The 18227-nt window shown below is 40.0% G+C and overlaps 1 protein-coding gene across 1 annotated transcript in view; it reads left to right on the top strand.

The window, feature by feature from the left end:
• The window catches only part of XRN2 (5'-3' exoribonuclease 2), an 83879-nt gene that overhangs the window by 26151 nt on the left and 39501 nt on the right, over nucleotides 1-18227 (top strand). The window contains exons 4-15 of the mRNA XM_073672450.1: nucleotides 896-1007; nucleotides 2039-2097; nucleotides 2173-2262; nucleotides 7994-8066; nucleotides 8151-8201; nucleotides 11308-11465; nucleotides 11539-11613; nucleotides 11761-11894; nucleotides 11981-12038; nucleotides 13047-13154; nucleotides 13242-13286; nucleotides 17112-17243. Of these exons, the coding sequence (XP_073528551.1) occupies nucleotides 896-1007; nucleotides 2039-2097; nucleotides 2173-2262; nucleotides 7994-8066; nucleotides 8151-8201; nucleotides 11308-11465; nucleotides 11539-11613; nucleotides 11761-11894; nucleotides 11981-12038; nucleotides 13047-13154; nucleotides 13242-13286; nucleotides 17112-17243 (1095 nt within the window). The remainder of the gene's footprint in view (nucleotides 1-895; nucleotides 1008-2038; nucleotides 2098-2172; nucleotides 2263-7993; nucleotides 8067-8150; nucleotides 8202-11307; nucleotides 11466-11538; nucleotides 11614-11760; nucleotides 11895-11980; nucleotides 12039-13046; nucleotides 13155-13241; nucleotides 13287-17111; nucleotides 17244-18227) is intronic.

Below are 18227 nucleotides of genomic sequence, written 5' to 3'. Positions count from 1 at the left end.
TCTTTTTCTATAGCCAATTTTCTTTGTCCTCCATGAGTCTGTAAATGCTTTCTCCCCTATCCACATTATGGAGATCTGTGTGCCACCCCCTTCCTGTTGGTGTCTCTAAGGAGTCGTTCAGATGAGCGTATTATGTGGACGTGTGCGCCCCAGACCAGCAGACCTGACACGTGACTGGCCTGAGTTTTTGTATGACTGTGTGAACCTGATCTAACACAGATGAGGTTGGGCTGAGAGCCATCGGAACTGAGCAGGGGTTCTGACGGATTTTGTATCAATTTTACAAAAGCATTCTGGTAAATTACTGACGTTCTGCACCAGAAAAACGGTAGAAACTTTTTTTTTAAGACTATTTAAAAAGTTGTGTTCTGGAAGACAATAATAAAAAAAAATCTGTGCAAAGAAGTACATGGCCTTTTTAACGTATCTGTCCATTAGTAATTTTTATTTAAGGGAGAACCCCAGAAAAAAATCCAGCAAAAAGATAGGGAGGAATTTTCTCATTCCCTCCACACCAGTTTCCCATCTAAGTCCCAAAATTCGGTGAAGTGGTATATTTTATATACTTTGTGCTGACTTCTGCACTTTTCTCAGTAAGTCAGCATGGCTTGGCAAAATGGTGTTCAATCAAAACCGGTCGTACGTTTGTAGCTGGAATCCGTGCCCACTCATTGCTAGACTTTGTAGACTTCATTTCCTGGCGCACCAGGGTCACATGGTGTGGTAGTTCAGTGCTGCAAGATTTGTGTTAGGACATTAGTTGAGATTATAGACTGGATAAAACTTCTATTATCTCTGCATCTGTTTCCAAGGAATTCCCCTTCCCTGCGCCCTTATACTGGAGCGATCTATATGTGCAGTATTTAGTAGGTATATTTTATTTTTGATATACTAGGCACCGCGAGCGAAGATGAACCAGCAGCGCTCTAGACGTTTTAGGGCTTCCAAAGAAGGTGTGGAATTGTCAGAGGAGAAAAGCCGCATCCGAGAAGAAGTGATCTCTAAAGGTATGTTTGTACGGGACACCGGTCACGGCTCATGTGCTTCCCTGCCGTAGTAAAGCTGGGTGTCACAAGTGTATTTCATGGCCGGTATTCAGACCTCAGTGCCCAGACTGACTGCGGGTCTCCCTACCCAAATTAGTTGCCTTATAGACACACATAAAGCTGTAAGTTCAGGTCGGAAGACTTCAGACAGTCTGGGCATTGCAGTCTCAATACCGAATGAAATACGCTCGTGTTAACCCAGCCTGAAACTTCCATGACTTCTAAAGAGGATCTCTTGGCTACTGATGTGTGTACTGTAACGAATACTTGTATCCCCCATGAAATAATAATTCCTGAACATCTTTTCTTAGAATTCTGCATTGTTCTCTATATCTTATTCTTTTTAGAAGTATTATATACTCTATCAAAAAATTAACTAGATGATATCGTTCCCATTGGCATTAGGAAGTGTGCCTATACACCCTGACACCAATCAATGTCTGCGTGCACTGAACAGTCAGACATGGCAGGCAATGTTAATATGGGGAATAAAATGCAATTTTCAGTTTTTTTCATACATTTCCTGGAATAATGACAAAAATGGAAGGTTATCCAGAATTGTTAATTTATGGGGAGTACAAGTATTCATTACACTGAGCACATTAGCTGAGTGGGCCTCGTACAGTGACCACAACCATGAAGGGTTTGGAATTAAATGCTTTAATACTGGTGTAGTCATAGTGTGACGGAAAACACCGCTGATGACCACTTGGTGTAAGGCCTGTTTACACCACTTTTTTGTTGTGTACTTGGTGTATCCGATTGTACTATTAGAAAACTTATGTAAACATATGTTTGTATTTACATCAAATTTAATGGAAAAAAACTTCTATCAAATGGGTATGAGTTTATCATACGTTTGTGCACAAAACCGTTTTGATCTGTTTTTTTACAGATTGCATAAAGTCTGCTACACGATTACATTTTTACGTTTTCATTTTTTTTGTAGAGATACATCGCTTATACACTTTACACGCTTTCTTTTTTTTCAGGTGGCTACTTGCCTCCCGAAGAGGTGAAAGAGCGGTTTGACAGTAACTGTATCACTCCTGTAAGTATTACAGAAGACATTAAGATATGTACTGTGTTGTTATGTTAGTAACATAGATGCTTTTTCTTATTATAGGGTACAGAGTTTATGGACAACTTGGCAAAGTGTCTTCGTTACTATATTGCAGATCGTTTAAATAATGACCCCGGCTGGAAAAACCTTACTGTAAGTCAATTTGGATTCTGTTTTTTGTGGGGTTTTGTCTTTTTTTTTTGTTTTGTTTTTGCTTGTTTGTTTTTATGTTTAAAACTTGGAGCATTATGTGATTATTGGAGCTTTATGGGAAAATGCTTATAGATATGTTCGACAGGTTTTTCATGATTTTGCCAATGAAAAAAAAATGTATTCTGTGTGTAAATTCATTATGTTTGGTAAAGCGTCCCTTTTAATACTCGAGAAGGATGCAGCAGACCATGTAATTTGCTTACCTCTGCGAGTTTGGGGTGATCATCTCCCTTACAAGCATCTGCTTCTCTGGACAAGAGCGGCTGGTTTCTGGGGTTTCAGGAGGGAACAGCTGGTTTGGTTTAGCTAAATAAAATAAAAATTAGTAATTTTTTAACCACTTTGGGTACATTCATATTGGACGTTTTTGCTTTGGCAAAATTTGCTTCAAATTGTGAAGACTTTACTTTAGAATTGCTCAATTTAAGCTATAGATTTTCTCTGCAACTTGTGGATGACATTTTATACAATTTTATAGAAAACACTCGTACTGTAATACATTGAATTTTCTGCGCATCTTCCCTATATGGAGAGATATACTGAAGATTTGTAATGGGAATATGGATCATTGCAGTTTTTTGGGGTCTACAAAAGAAAGGAGCTGTCCCATCTTTTTTATAGGTAAAGTTGCAAAATTCTTGTAAAAACAAGCAACTTTACTTTTTACCTCTTATCAAATATCCTCTCAGTTCTCCAGAACAGAGGGATTTTTAATTCTGTAGTGCACAGCTTGTTGCCTAGGTTAGAGGTGGCAAGTCTAGCCAAGGAGCTCACTTACAAACTGTTTTTTATGCTGCTTGTAAGCTCTGCTGTGAAGCTGGTCGGATCCAGCTATCAGGCCAGCCTCAGTATCCCTGCACTTCTCCAGTGCTTAGTATATACAAATACCGAGCTTATATCTGATACATTGTATAGAGAGGCACTTACTAACATACTAATGCCAACAAAAAACGGGATGCCATAAAATCTCTTAAAAGGTATAACTTTATTTAAATAGGTAATCAAATTAAAAAAAACAACATGAAAAAAATGCAGAACAACCATAGACCACTAAAAACACTCTTTAACTCCCAAGGGTGGTTTGCGCGTTAATGACCAGGCCAATTTTTACAATTCTGACCACTGTCCCTTTATGAGGTAATTACTCTGGAACGCTTCAACAGATCCCCCTGATTCTGAGATTGTTTTTTTTCATGACATATTGTACTTCATGATTTTGGTAAAAATTTCTTCGATATCACTTGCGTTTATTTGTGAAAAAAACGGAAATTTGGCGAAAATTTAGCAATTTTCAAAATTTGAATTTTCATGCCCTTAAATCAGAGAGATATGTCACACAAATTACTTAATAAATAACATTTCCCACATGTCTACTTTACATCAGCACAATTTTGGAACCAAAATTTTTTTTTGTTAGGGAGCTATAAGGGTTAAAAGTTGACAAGCGATTTCTCATTTTTCCAACAAAATTTACAAAACCATTTTTTTAGGGACCACATCACATTTGAAGTCACTTTGAGGTCTTTATGACAGAAAATACCCAAAAGTGACACCATTCTAAAAACTGCACCCCTCAAGGTGCTCAAAACCACATTCAAGAACTTTATTAACCCTTCAGGTGCTTCACAGGAATTTTTGGAATGTGGAAGAAAAAAATCAACATTTAACTTTTTTCACAAAAATGTTACTTTAGACCCAATTTTTTTTATTTTCGCAGGAGTAACAAGAAAAAATGGACCCCAAAATTTGTTGTGCAATTTCCCCTGGGCACGCAGATACCCCATATGTGGGGAAAAACCACTGTTTGGGCGCACGGCAGGGCTCGGAAGGGAAGGAGCGCCATTTGACTTTTTGATTGTAAAATTTGCTTGAATAATTAGCAGACGCCATGTTGCGTTTGGAGAGCCCCTGTGTGTCTAAACATTGGCGCTCCCCCACAAGTGACCCCATTTTGGAAACTAGACCCCCCCCCCCCCCAAGGCACCTATCTAGATGCATAGTAAGCACTTGGAACCCCCAGGTGCTTCACAAATTGATTCGTAAAAATGAAAGTGTTTTTTTTTTCACTTTTTCATTTTTACGAATCAATTTGTGAAGCACCTGGGGGTTCCAAGTGCTCACTATGCATCTAGATAGGTGCCTTGGGGGGGGTCTAGTTTCCAAAATGGGGTCACTTGTGGGGGAGCTCCAATGTTTAGGCACGCAGGGGCTCTCCAAACGCAACATGGCGTCCGCTAACAATTTGAGCCGATTTTCCATTCAATTTGTTAGCGGACACCATGTCGCGTTTGGAGAGCCCCTGATGTGCCTAAACAGTGGAGCTCCCCCACAAGTGACCCCATTTTGGAAACTATACCCCTCAAGGATTTTATTAAGGGGTATAGTGAACATTTTGAACCCAGAGGTACGACACAGAATTTGATAACATTAGGTCATCATATTGAATAAGTTGTCATTAGACTTGAGCGCAAGTGCTCGCTACTTGAGTTTGCATCGGGTACTCAGGTATGCACCATGTACAGCGTGTGCTCGAGTGGCATGCTCGAGTCCCTGCCCCGCATGTTTCACGGTTATTAGACACCCAAAAAAAAACATGCGGGGATCGCTCGTGCATGGCAGGCAATCCCCGCAAATTTTTTTTTGCCATGAAGCATATGGGGTGGAGACTCGAGCATGTCACTCAAATACCCACGATACTCAATGCATACCCGAGCACCCGATGCAAACTCAAGTAGCGAGCACTTGCGCTCAACACTAGTCGCCATATCGTCATCTTTTTTTCTTACTTTTGAAAAAAATCCCAAACCCAGCCCTAACCCTAGCCCAACCCTAACCCGAGAGTTTATTTTTTACGCCGTTCCTCGTGCGGTATAAGTGATTAGACGACCTTATTCGTCGGGTCGGTGAGACTACAGCGATACCGGAATCATATGGGGTTTTTATGACTGACAGCTGTCACACACTAAAAGACGCATTTTTTGTAAAATCTAGTTTTTGCATCGCCATATTTTGAGAGCTATAATTTTTCCAGATTTTGGCAGACAGTTATGTGATGGCTTGTTTTTTTGCGGGATGAGTTGACGTGGTTATTGGTGCCATTTTCAGGCACGTGACATTTTTTTATCGCTTTCTATTCCGATTTTTGGGAGGCAGAATAAACAAAAAACAGCAATTCAGGAATTGCTTTTTTTGTTTTTTTTTTATTCTGTTCCACGTGTGGTAAAATTGATAAGGCAGCTTTATTCTTCGGGTCAGTACGTTTACAGCAGTACCACATTTATATCGTTTTTCTATGTTTTGCACTTTTACATAATAATTTTTTCTATAAAATTTCTTTTATTTTTTAGCATAGCTTTATTCTGAGAGCTATAACTTTTTTATTTTTCGGCTGATGAAGCTGTATTGTGGCTTGTTTTTTGCGGGACGAGATGACGTTTTCAGCGGTACCATTTTTATTTATATTCGTCTTTTTGATCACATGTTATTCCATTTTTTGTTTGGCGGTATGATGATAAAGCATTGTTTTTTGCTTCGTTTTTTATTTTTTACCATGTTCACTGAAGGGGTTAACTAGTGGGACAGTTTTATAGGCCAGGTTGTTCCGGACGCGGCGATACCAAATATGTGTACTTTCATTTTTTTTTTTTGTTTTTTTTTTATAATTATATTTATTGATGGGTACATTATATTTTTATTTTTGGTGGATTATTTTTTTTTTTTTTTTTCTCTTTCTGACAGTTTTTATACTTTTTTACTTTGTCCCACTCTGGGACTTTCACTCTTTTTTCTCTTATCGCCTGCATGGCACAGGAATGCAGCACCATCCCTGCGCTGGACAGGGAGAAGATAGTTTGGAGATGCACTGCGCATGTCCAAAAAATCTTCCTGCTGTCTGGTGACCCGAATGTTGTCATGACGACATCGGGTCGTCATGGCAACATCCTGGAAGCCACGGCAGACAGCGCTGGAGGCCGGAAGAGGAGGTGAGTATCTGCGATCACCTCCCCTTGCCACCGCAATGCTGCGATCGACTTCGATCGCAGCATTGCGGGGGTTAATGTGCGGGGAGCGGTGCGGGACCGCTCCCTGCACATAGTACCGGGTGTCAGCTGTGACAATCAGCTGACACCCGGCGGCGATTGCGCCCGCACAGCCTGTGTGCGCGCGCGATCGCGATGACGTACTAATACGGGTCTGGCTCTTAAGTCCCAGGGCACAGACGCTTATTAGTACGTCTAATGTTGTTAAGGGGTTAAAAATGATGATAAAAAAGATGTATAGATAAGCAATATCCCAAATATATCCTAAGGTTCTATCCCTGCACTACTAAAGAGGAAAAGCGCCTTAACAGGTAAGAAAGTAGTACTTGCATCAAGTGATGTTTCAGGCAGGATATGTGTAGAGTGGTCGGCTTAGCCCCTACGCACGTTTCACCCACGCTTCGTCAGGGGACTTCTCCAATGCTGCAGAGGCAAAGCGGGCTCTGGTAGCAACATCACGGAGGTGCAACCATGTCGCTGGCCCAAACTGTCCATCTTTAGCTCCCTTGGAAGAAGTAAGTCAGGGGAGCACTGCGCTCCTGAAGATAGGAACATGAGACAACCCCTTAAAATGGAAAGCCTTTATATCCAGGCACAACTAAAACTACATTCACATTGTTCTCCATTTTTACTTCCTTGTAAAAAAAGACAGTTTTTCTTCCATGACTCATCCGTTTTCCTTTCTTACTTTTCCGCACCTTTTTTTTTTTTTTTTAACTAAGTTATACTACTATTTTCCTTAATTCATTGACTCTTAGCAAAGGATGAAACTTAAATGAAAAACTAAAGTAAAAAATGTTTTTTCTATCTTTCGTTTTTTGTTAATTGTAATTTTTATGGAAAGATTTTCATGTTGCACAAAATATAGACTTGAAAAAAGTAAAAATAAAAAAGTATATACATGAACAGATTATAATTAAAACTGATTAAACCAGATATGTAGTAGATGTGCAGTAAATTATGATAATCACATTTCTAACCATCTGAAAAGGAGGTAGGACATAAAAGACTTAAAATAGACAGGGGGGAAGGATAAGTGAGTAGGTATTGGGAAATGGAGAGGATCTTTCGTTTCTTTAATGAATCGCCGTAGACATTAATAGTGGAATCTGATCTGCAAAACAGGACACTCTCGTAGTTTCATTGATCGGAATCACAAGTCCATTTTTAGAAGAATTGTCTGTTTTACAGTGGGGTTGTGAATGCATCCTGTGGTGTTCGCACCGCACTCCTTTCTAAACACCTCGATGAATCGGCCCAACACTGGGACTGCCTTGGTGCTATAGAGAAAACCAGGCTGGAAAGAATACAGGCTCTCCTAACAAAACTGCCCATCATTCAATAAGAATCCAGGCCTGAAAACAGAAGTTACCTAAACCCTTCCCAAGCTATACTTTGCTAGTGATATTAAAGTTCCTAATTTTTCGACAAACTTTCCTTGGATGAGATGTAATTTTCCCGCAGCCTGGTAAGAATGAGGAATTGTGGGGACATATAGCAGTCCACGACCACTTGTCTTATCACTGTCTTACAATATATTGTATATAATTTTTAAGACTGATTCCCACTTAATCTTGGATACTCTTCCCACTTGTTTGTCTGCTACAGTTTTCTATGTTTTTTCTTTGCAGGTCATTTTATCCGATGCAAGTGCACCCGGAGAGGGTGAACATAAAATTATGGATTACATCAGACGACAAAGAGGTATATTTTGCTGAATTGTTAAATCACTTATTGGTGTGATGTCTTTCTAGATAACCAACTTTATTTTCTCTTCTTTTTGAACAGCTCAGCCCCATCATGACCCGAACACTCATCACTGCTTATGCGGTGCTGACGGTAAGCTCTAGATTGTGCCTCTCCGTATAATGTGGAGATTAACGCGATTCCATTGTGCAGTTTTTGCTTGTTTTTTTATTAATTTATTCTTTCCATGCAGTTTATAGGTCGGCTTCTGAGATGCATTGATGGAGTGTCTTCTAAATCTGTGCAAAACAACACAGGTCTAGAATAAATGGGGCAGTTTTAGCTGATTAACAGTAAATAGATTAAGGTTTACCTTAAAGGATTTCAAGGATGTGTCTGTTATCAGGCTAAATAGTAACTTATTATCCTTCACCTTAATAAGACGTTTGAGGAGGAGTTGGGTATTTCTCAGTAGTCTGCTTTTGAACATGGGGACATCCCATGGGGACTCCTTAGGATTGGCTACCAATAATCTAGTTCAGAATGCTTTTAGTATAGAAGTCATTTAACATCTCATGTTTCCCATGATCCATGCAGCTGGTATATAGTATATATCTAAATATTAAAGCGCACCTGTCAGCAGGATTGTGCTCAGTAAACTACATACACTGACAGGTGGGCGACATTACACTGATTAAAATGATACCTTGGCTGAAATCCCTCATGTGGTTCTTATGTAATCTTTACTTTCAGTTTGAAGATAATGATATACTTGTGCTTCTGGGTGGCCTGTGGGGGGCGCTCTATCTGTTGCTCTGCTTATATATTCATCTGTATGCTTTTATGACAGCTCACTCTTCCTTCACTGACCTGCCTCCTATTTTACCTAGCCCCGCACTACTAGATGCATTATGTAAAATTGGATGCAGGTCAGTGAACGATCAGTGAGCTGTCAAGAGCATACAGATGAATATATAAGCAGAGCACCAGATAGAGCGCCCCCCACAGGCCACCCTGAAAGCACAATCATACAATTTTCTCCAAACTGAAAGTAAAGATTACACAAGAACCACTTGACGGATTTCATCAACCAAGGTATAATTTTAATCGTGTAATGTCACCCACCTGACAGTGTATATAGTTTACTGAGCACATTCCTGCTGACAGGTGCGCTCTAAAGGTATTGACCCTTTTCAGAACTGTTTTTCATGCAGTTAATTTCTTGTACATAGAAATTTTTTTTTAAAAAAAAAAAACCTTGATCTTTACTTTCTCTGCTCAGGTCCAGCGCAGTCTCTGCTTCTGCCCCGCTCTCTGTTGTTTGACTGCAGTGGCAACACGACGTCTATCTCTGTGGCCAATCGCTAAGCTCAGAAGCTTATGCCATCTACATCAATAGAGCCACTGAACTCCATGATTGGCTGCAGCTACTCTGATGATTGTGTATGAGCTGCAGCGGTGTCATCACGTAGCCTATCGTTGAGATTAATGGGTCTGCCAATGTAGAGGGCATGAGCTGCTGAACTCAGTGACTTTGGCTGCAGCGATATCCAGATTTTGTGTCACCTCTGCAGTCAGAGACCATTGCAGCAGCAGAGAAGAAGGGTGAGTAAGGCTATGTGTGCACGTTCAGGATTTAAATGTAGAAAATTACATAAAGTTTCTGCATCTCTTTGCAAGAAAGACACTGTAGAAAAAATGCACGTTTTTTTTTTTCCACGCTGTTTTTTTTGCTGCTGTCCTTTTTGCCGCGTCTGCTCCCGAATCATTTTCATAACCAGCAGAGGGAAAGCCGAGCGCTAGGAGCTGATATTAGTAGCCAGGGAAGGGGCCATTAGCCAAAAATGTTCCCTGGCCATTAATAACAGTCCACCGTTTACTTTGCCTTTACTGGTTAGATTACAGGGGGACCCCAGAAAAAAATTGACGTAGGGTTTCCCTATAAAATCTAATGAGCAAAGGCTAAACAGACAGCTGCGGGATAATATTAATAGCCAGGGAAGGGGCCATGGATCCTGGCCCCCCCTTCGTGATTAATATCAGCATCCATAAGATGCTCCAAATCTGGCGCTTAGCCTCGCTCTTCCCACTGCCGTGTAGCAGTGGCGAGTGGGGTAATAAGTTTGGGGTTCATGTCATCCTTGTATCGGCGATTGACATGAAGCCCAGGTTAATAATGGGGAGGCATCTAGAAGACGCTCCCATTACTAACCCCGTAGTAAGGTTTTCAGCGGTTTTTCAGTAAAGACACAGCCAAAATAAAGTCTTTTATTGAAATAAAATGACACATGGTTTTAATAACTTATTTATTTTTCGCAATCAATCTCCTGTAATAAATCAAAAACAACCATATCCCTCACCTGTCCGCCGTCATGACGTAATCCCAGTGTTCCACAGCGATCCGGGTCACTTCTGCAGCAGCCACATCAATCACTGATTTCATGATGTGTAATCACTCCTGTCAGTTTACATCGCTGCGATGCTGGTTGAGTTCATCAGCTGAATATCAGCTGAGAGCTCCGGTGACCTCATTTACTGCATCAGTGTTGCGTGGGAGGAGTAGTCTTCTTCCCTGGCCCGAGTACCATTCTTTTGTGCGTTTTTGCTGCGTATTTCACTCCTTGAGCTGAGTCCGTCAAATACGCAGCAAACATCCACAGCAAGTCCACAGATATATTTATACCTGCGGGTTTGCTGCGGTTCAGTTGACCTCAGTGAGCGGGAAACACTGCAAAAACGTACAAAGAATGGACATGCTGCTGATTTAAACGCAATGACAATCCTGAGTGGAAAATTCCTGTTCATGTGCACAGCACATTAGGATTGTCATTGCATTAGCTGGCAGACGGATTACCTGGCGTTTATGGTGCATTTCCGCGTGGAAAAAATGCATCAGAAACGCAGTCTGCACATTGCCTAAAGCTCAGTTTGTTTTTTAACAACAAACTGAGCCGGCAGGCAAATATTTTCTTAACTGGAATAACTTTTTTAACAGTAGCTCAGACAAGATGGCTGCCCACATGATTATATCCATAAAGCAAAAAAAAATATCAATAGTCAGAAAATAAAAACAGATTTAAAAAAAATAATCAGATTTTAAATGGTAAAAATATAGTTGATGCGGTCCCTTTAAAGTGCCATCCGTATGCCCCTCTTTGCCTTTATATTGGCAGTATAGTCAAAAGCACAAAATAAAAACTTGGGTGTTATATGACTTCGAGAAAAAAAAACTCTGCCTCTATTTTTTTTTTATTTTTAGCTGATCTTATCATGCTTGGACTGGCTACTCATGAACCAAACTTTACCATCATCAGAGAAGAGTTTAAGCCGAACCAACCAAAACCATGTGCGTTATGTGGTCAGTTTGGGCATGAGATAAAAGAGTGCCAAGGAATAGCCCGTGAGAAAAAAGGAGAGGTAAGGCCTTATACCGCAATCTTACATTTCTTACTGGAACCTAAAATAATTGTTTTTTTCTACCCCTCTCTAGCATGATGAGTTTGCCGATCGTCCCCCTGGCTGTGAGCAGGAGTTTATCTTCATCCGTCTCAGTGTGTTACGTGAGGTATGTACCTTGAGGGTTAATAATTTTCATTTAGACTTTAGTTTATATAATGTAGTTGGCTAATTTTTTTATTTTTTTTTAGAAAAGTGAGTTTATATTGTAATTAGCAGTACTTATTACATAGCAATGTGGTAACCTGTTTTTCAGTATCTGGAAAGAGAACTGGTCATGTCAAACTTGCCTTTCCAATATGACTTTGAGAGAAGTGTCGACGATTGGGTGTTCATGTGCTTTTTTGTTGGCAATGACTTCTTGCCACATCTGCCGTCCCTAGAGATCAGGTGAATCTTTAAGAGGTTGATGTAATAAAATTTACATTTAATGTTATAAATTTAGTTAATTGGTATGATTTTTTTCTTTTACTTAGGGAAGGTGCAATTGACAGACTAGTGAAAATTTACAAGGATGTTGTACAGAAAACAGGGGTGAGTATTTGTTTAATTTTTGTCCCATGCATGCTTGAGATATTGGGTTGTTCTTTCCATATGGCTAAAGTAGGCTTCTAAACAAACTTTTTAGATCATGGTAGTTATGGAACTGTATTTGTGTTTAAGGCTTCACTCAGATGTCATGTTTTTTATTAAAAAAAAAAAGAGGAAAAAATTGCCTTTTTTTCCCATCAGTGTACTTACTGGATCCATTTTTCCTCCGTTTCCAATTTTACCAGTACCTGTTTTTCTTGTATGCAAAACAAAAAGTATCCTTTATATTTACTATTTCCCAGCTTCTAACCATTAAAGGGGTTGTCCAGGCTTGGTGTTCAAGTCTGCGGTTACTGTGTGATTGTAGACTTGAAAATACTCAGTGCGCAGCGCTGTCAGAATTCTCCGGTGCCATCAAGTGACTGCAGGTATGCGATTTGCATACTTCCAGCCACATTCCGACTAGACATGTCTAGCCGGCATATGACCACATGCATACAAATAGTATACTTGTGATCACGCTCCTGCCCACTGCCATTCCGACACCTGAGAATCCTGACAGCGCGCACACTGCGTGCTGTGAGGATTCACAAGTCTGCAGTCACATAAAGTGACTGCAGACTTGAACCTCAAGCCTGGATAACACTTTGTATAGTAGAAATCGAACAGTATTCGGATGGCGTCCCAGTGCGATCTGTTTATTTTTTTACAGACTTTCAGTTGAATAAGATACGCAAATCAGATGAACAGATATCTCAGGGTTTTCTAAGCAGCTGCGCAAATAAATTCAGATGTGAACTTATCGAGCAAGTGTCACATCCAGATCTTCAATGTCTGCAAGTGCTGCTGATTTTACTAAAATCCCAGTGACCATCAGGGTCCCAGCGATCAGACATTTATGACCTATCCTGAGAATAATAGATAAATGTCAGTGCACTCTCCAGAACTAAATGGATGACGGCCAGGTCTGTACTTGCAAGCATTAACTGCCTTTTCTACCTTTGCTTACAGGGCTACCTTACTGAGAGTGGGTTTGTGAACTTGGAGAGAGTGCAGATGATCATGTTGGCTGTTGGGGAAGTTGAAGATAGTATTTTCAAGAAACGTAAAGAGGATGATGTATGTTTTAAATTCTGATTTGAGTGATATTTTTTTTTTCCCTCACATATGTACTTTTTATTCATATTTTTTTTTATTCCATTGTAGGAGAGCTTTAAGAGGAGACAAAAAGATAAGAAAAAGCGAATGAAGGTGAGCAGTATTTTAACCTTGCTTGTCATCTTTCATCCTATATTGATTGGTTTATAGAGTGACCGGAATTACATATGTAAGTGACCTTGTCCAGCACTGGGGGCTTATATTGGACCACTTGCTATTCAATCACTTCACGCACCACTACTGTTTATAGTGCAAAAGAAAGCGTTAGCTGCTTTCCGCTGCCTTCATATTGTCATGGGAACGTGATGTTAATAGGGGTTGTCCTTGTTACAGAAAAGAGATGTGATCTGTGTCTTCATCTGCCGCCTGATCCCTGCAAGCTGTTACACTAGATGGAGGCCAGAAAGGCACAGATCATGTTTAAAGTGTAACTAAACCTTTATAACGCTTTTTATATTTGCGTGCCCTTTTAATTGCAAGCAGATTAGTGGCGGTCCGGTTCCTGGGACCCACCCCCCACTGATCTTTCAAACCTACCTATGCTTTCTATTGAACTGTACTCTACTGTGTGTGATGGCTGGGGCTGTGCGCGCCTCTCGTGGTGAGTTTTGCGTAATTGATGTGGTACCGATATTTAAGAAAGGTAAGAAGGTGGATCCAGGTAACTACCGTCCGGTAAGTCTGACATCAGTAGTGTGCAAAGTTTTTGAGGGCATCATAAGAGATGACCTGCAGAGATATATCACAGAGAATAATATAATAAATGATAACTTATTTTTCATGAATCCATGCTGATTATGTCTAACCTACATGTTGGGGTTCTATGAGGAGGTAAGTGCAAATCTGGATTTTGGTAATGCGGCTGATGTGATTTATCTGGACTTTACAAAGGCATTTAATACTGTACCACATAGCAGCCTTATACTGAAGCTATCGAAGCAAGGACTATATGCAGATGGGTAAGGAATTGGCTAAATGACAGGAAACAGAGTCGTCATAAATGGTACGTTCTCTAAATGTGATAGAGTCGGCAGTGGGGTGCAGCAAGGATCTGTGCTAGGACCAATTCTTTTTCACCTCTTTAATAATGATCATGTGGATGGGATTGAAAGTGAAGTCAGTTTTTGCTGACGACACCAAACTGTATAGGATATTAAAATCTGATCTTGATATTATGATGTTACAAAACGATCTGGATAAGATGACTGAATGGGCAAACACTTGGCAGATGAGGTTTAATGTAGATAAATGTAGAGTAAAGCACTTTGGGCGGAGTAATCCAATTGCTGCATATACTTTAAATGGGAGTATACTCGGGACTATAAAACAGGAGAAGGACTTGGGTATTCTGGTTACAAGTAAGCTGAGCAGCAGTACTCAATGTCAAGCAGCAGCCACAAAAGCAAACAAGATTTTAGAATGTGTAAAAAGAGAAAATCTTTTGATCCTGATGTACTGTTACCCCTTTATAAATCACTGGTGAAGCCACATCTAGAATATGGGATCCAGTTTTGGGCTCCACATTTTAAAAAGGATATTCAGAAGTTGGTCAGTTCAAAAGCGGCAACTAGATAATTACAAGGGATGGGAGGCCTCTTATATGATAAGAGTTTGGAAAAGTTGGGTTTGTTTAACCTTGAGAAAAGAGGTCTCACTTGAAAACTGGTCCCAACTTCCGTTGTCTGTGGCAGGAAGAATTAACCTAATCAAAATGATTATCCTTCCAAAATGTTTGTACTTATTGGAACGTTCATCCATTAAAATCCCCAAAGAATTTTTTAGGAAAATGCATGGTATGATGGCGACACTTATATGGGGCTCAGCAAGGCCCAAACTAAGTATTAGATCTCTGCAGAGACCCAAGGATCAAGGGGGTAGCGCGGTACCCGACCTATTTCTCTATTATTTAGCTGATCAGATAAGATATTTGAAGTGCTGGATAAGTAGCGACAAACTCACTAATGCAGAAGCGCATCTTGTACATTTTTTTAAATGGGAATACACCATGGCTATATTAGAAGGCTCTTACAGGCCACCACAGGGCTTATTATTTGCACATAGCCTAGCAATGCAGGTGTGGCGTGAGAGTAAGCATATTGTGGGATTTACTGATCAAATGGGAGAAACCCAAATATGGGATAACCCTGAATTTCCACAGCTTAAAAATCTGCTAGACCCAATCTTCTGGAAGCAATACGGAATAACAACACTCAGATTGTTGAAAACAAAATTTTATTGTCATTTGATCAAATCCATATAAAGTTTCGGATCCCTCATAGGGACTTCTACAGATATCTACAAATGAGGCATGCCATAGCACACCAATTCCCACATCCTAGGATGCGAATATCCAAATACCCATTAATAGGAGTACTAAAAACTCACGGACCCACAGGCGTGGTATCCTCTATATACCTTTCTGCTGAACTCTAAGATCGCTTCTACCCAACTTGGTGTTGAGAGTAAATGGCGGCAATTAATCCCTTCTATAACTGATGATCAGTGGAATGATGCGCTGGAGGCGCATATGGTGGTGTCACCAGCCGCCAATAATAAATGAATTCAATTATCTATACTCCATCAATCTTACCTGACCCCAGTGAGAATGTATAGATTTGGTAGAATGCCATCTGATGAGTGCCACAGATGTGGGGAATCAGGAGCGGATTTCTGGCATATTATTTGGAATTGTGGGATAATACGAAGATATTGGAGTGAAGTGATGACTACATTGGAACGGATAGTTGGGATGCCAATTGAATGTAGTCCAGAGTTATGTGTCTTAGGTGTTGTGGATGAGGAAATGTGGACACACTATGATCAGATATTCCTTCAGGAGGTTATATTTATGGCCAGGAAAGCGATAGCAGTAAGATGGATGGGAGGGAAATCTCCTACTATCAACCAATGGAAAAAAAATAGTGAATGATACAATACCATACGAGAATATAGTATATAGAAATAGGGGATGTCCCCAGAAGTTCCAAAGGATATGCGAAAGATGGTGTAACTCGCCCTTAACACATCTATCCCCTGGTTCCATGACCTCGTTAATCTTACGCTACGAGTCCTTATATATGCCCTTTTGAACACATGGAAAATGATATATGATCTATATGGAGTGTACATCTGCTACAACCATAATTGATATGTAATTAATTCTGATAAGGAATGGGCCGGTTTAGTAAAGAGTGCAGTGCTCCACAATGAAACTTATGTTTCAACTTGTTTGTTTTTTCTTTAACTGTTTACTCTGATTATTGAGAATGTGATGTAAACTGTATTGAACTAAGAATGGTCAATGTTTGGATTACCCTGACCTTATAATATGACAGTATCTGTTTGTAACCATTTTCCTGTGGAATTTTTCAATAAAGAGTTTAAAAAAAAAAATAAGGAGGTCTTAGAGGAGATCTCATTTATATGCATAAATGCATGTGTGGTCAATACAAAGGACTGGTACATGACTTATTCCTTCCAAAGACCATATGAAGGACCAGAATTTCAATTCTGGCAGTTCTAGGAAAGGATTCTTTACAGTCAGAGCAGTCAGACGGTGGAATGCCGACCACAAGAGGCAGTGATGGCCGACACTATAACAGCTTTTATACAAGGGCTGGATGATTTCCTCGATACACATAACATTGTGGATTATAGTTAATTTAGTGACCATGTATAATTAGTGGAGAAAGCTTGAACTAGGTCTTGTGTAACTATGGTTTAATTGCTGCTTGCAATTAAAAGGGAACTCAAATATATATGTAAAATAAAAAAAGTTATGTTTAGTTGGCCAAAAACCTCACTGCACAATTATGAATTCTATCAGTGGTCTAGAACATCCTTCAAGTTCAGGTATGGAAGTGCACATCACATTATGGGCAAAACATTTATATTTGAAAGTTATTTTATGTTTTTTAGAGAAATGAAAGACCAGCTTTTACCCCCACTGGGCAGTTTGCTCCTCAGGCCCTGGGGCGGAGAGATATGTCTTCCCCAAACGCTGTTGTCAACCCAAGACAAACTGCCTATGAAATGAGAATGCAAGGCTCGGTAAGTGTGAGCCCAATCATTCAGATTTCTGGAACCTTGAACATAATTGAACTTAGAATCCCTTCAGCTATACTGTTTTTTTGTTTTGTTTTTAATAACGTTTGTTACTCATACAAATGTATTGAGCTAATTCTAATATATACAGGTCCGTTTTATCTGCATGACACTGCTTGGAATAGCCTTAAAGGGGGTGTCCAAAACGAACATTTATTTTAATCCTAAATGTCTGTCTTATTTAATGTCACAATCTAGTCTCTATTCTAATATACTTAAATTAAAAAGTCCATATCTTTCTCTCACTACTATCTAACCGCTTTATTTCTTTAATATTTTTTTTAACTACTTCCTGTTTACTGACTCTGTTTGATGAATCCCAGTGCACGCTGGGATACTCAAACAAGTTGTCATCAGGTGGCATAGGCTGCGGTCCCTGAAATGAAGCATTCAGTGACAGGGGTGGGCCTGGTCTCTGCTTGCCAAGTTTTCTTGTTACAATACACACTGACAGTGCGCTTGGTTGCCGGATCATCACTTCTCATTAGAGCCGGCAAGGAAGCGCATTGTTACTGTACGTATTGGACAGTGACAAGATTCTACTGAGCATGCTCCGGAATTGACAAACTGCGCGTGCTCATTAGAGCACGGACCAGCCCAGCCTGTGAAACTGACGTCATTGATGCTTCGTTTCAAAGTGACCACAGCTTCTGCCCCTTGATGATGCCCTCATGCACTCGGATTCTCAGAGTCCTCAAACGGGAAGTAGTAAAAAAAAAAATAAAACCTATAAGTAAACTTTTTTTTATTTTTTATCCATTACTTTACCAATACTTCTGAAATGTGAGTAGCCTCTATTAATCCCTTTCTGACGTGTGACCTAATAGTACGTCATGGTGACCTGGGCCGATTGGACCAATGACGTACTATTAGGTCATATGGCGATCGCGCCCGCACACAAGTGGTACGGGGCGATCGCCTCTGGGTGTC

This window comes from Phyllobates terribilis, unplaced genomic scaffold, assembly GCF_046119375.1.
Source record: "Phyllobates terribilis strain yellow unplaced genomic scaffold, ASM4611937v1 Scaffold_3__8_contigs__length_932513732, whole genome shotgun sequence".
Lineage (NCBI taxonomy): Eukaryota > Metazoa > Chordata > Amphibia > Anura > Dendrobatidae > Phyllobates > Phyllobates terribilis.
The sequence above is the reverse complement of the archived record's forward strand: the minus strand, read 5'-3'. Positions and strand labels throughout refer to the sequence as shown.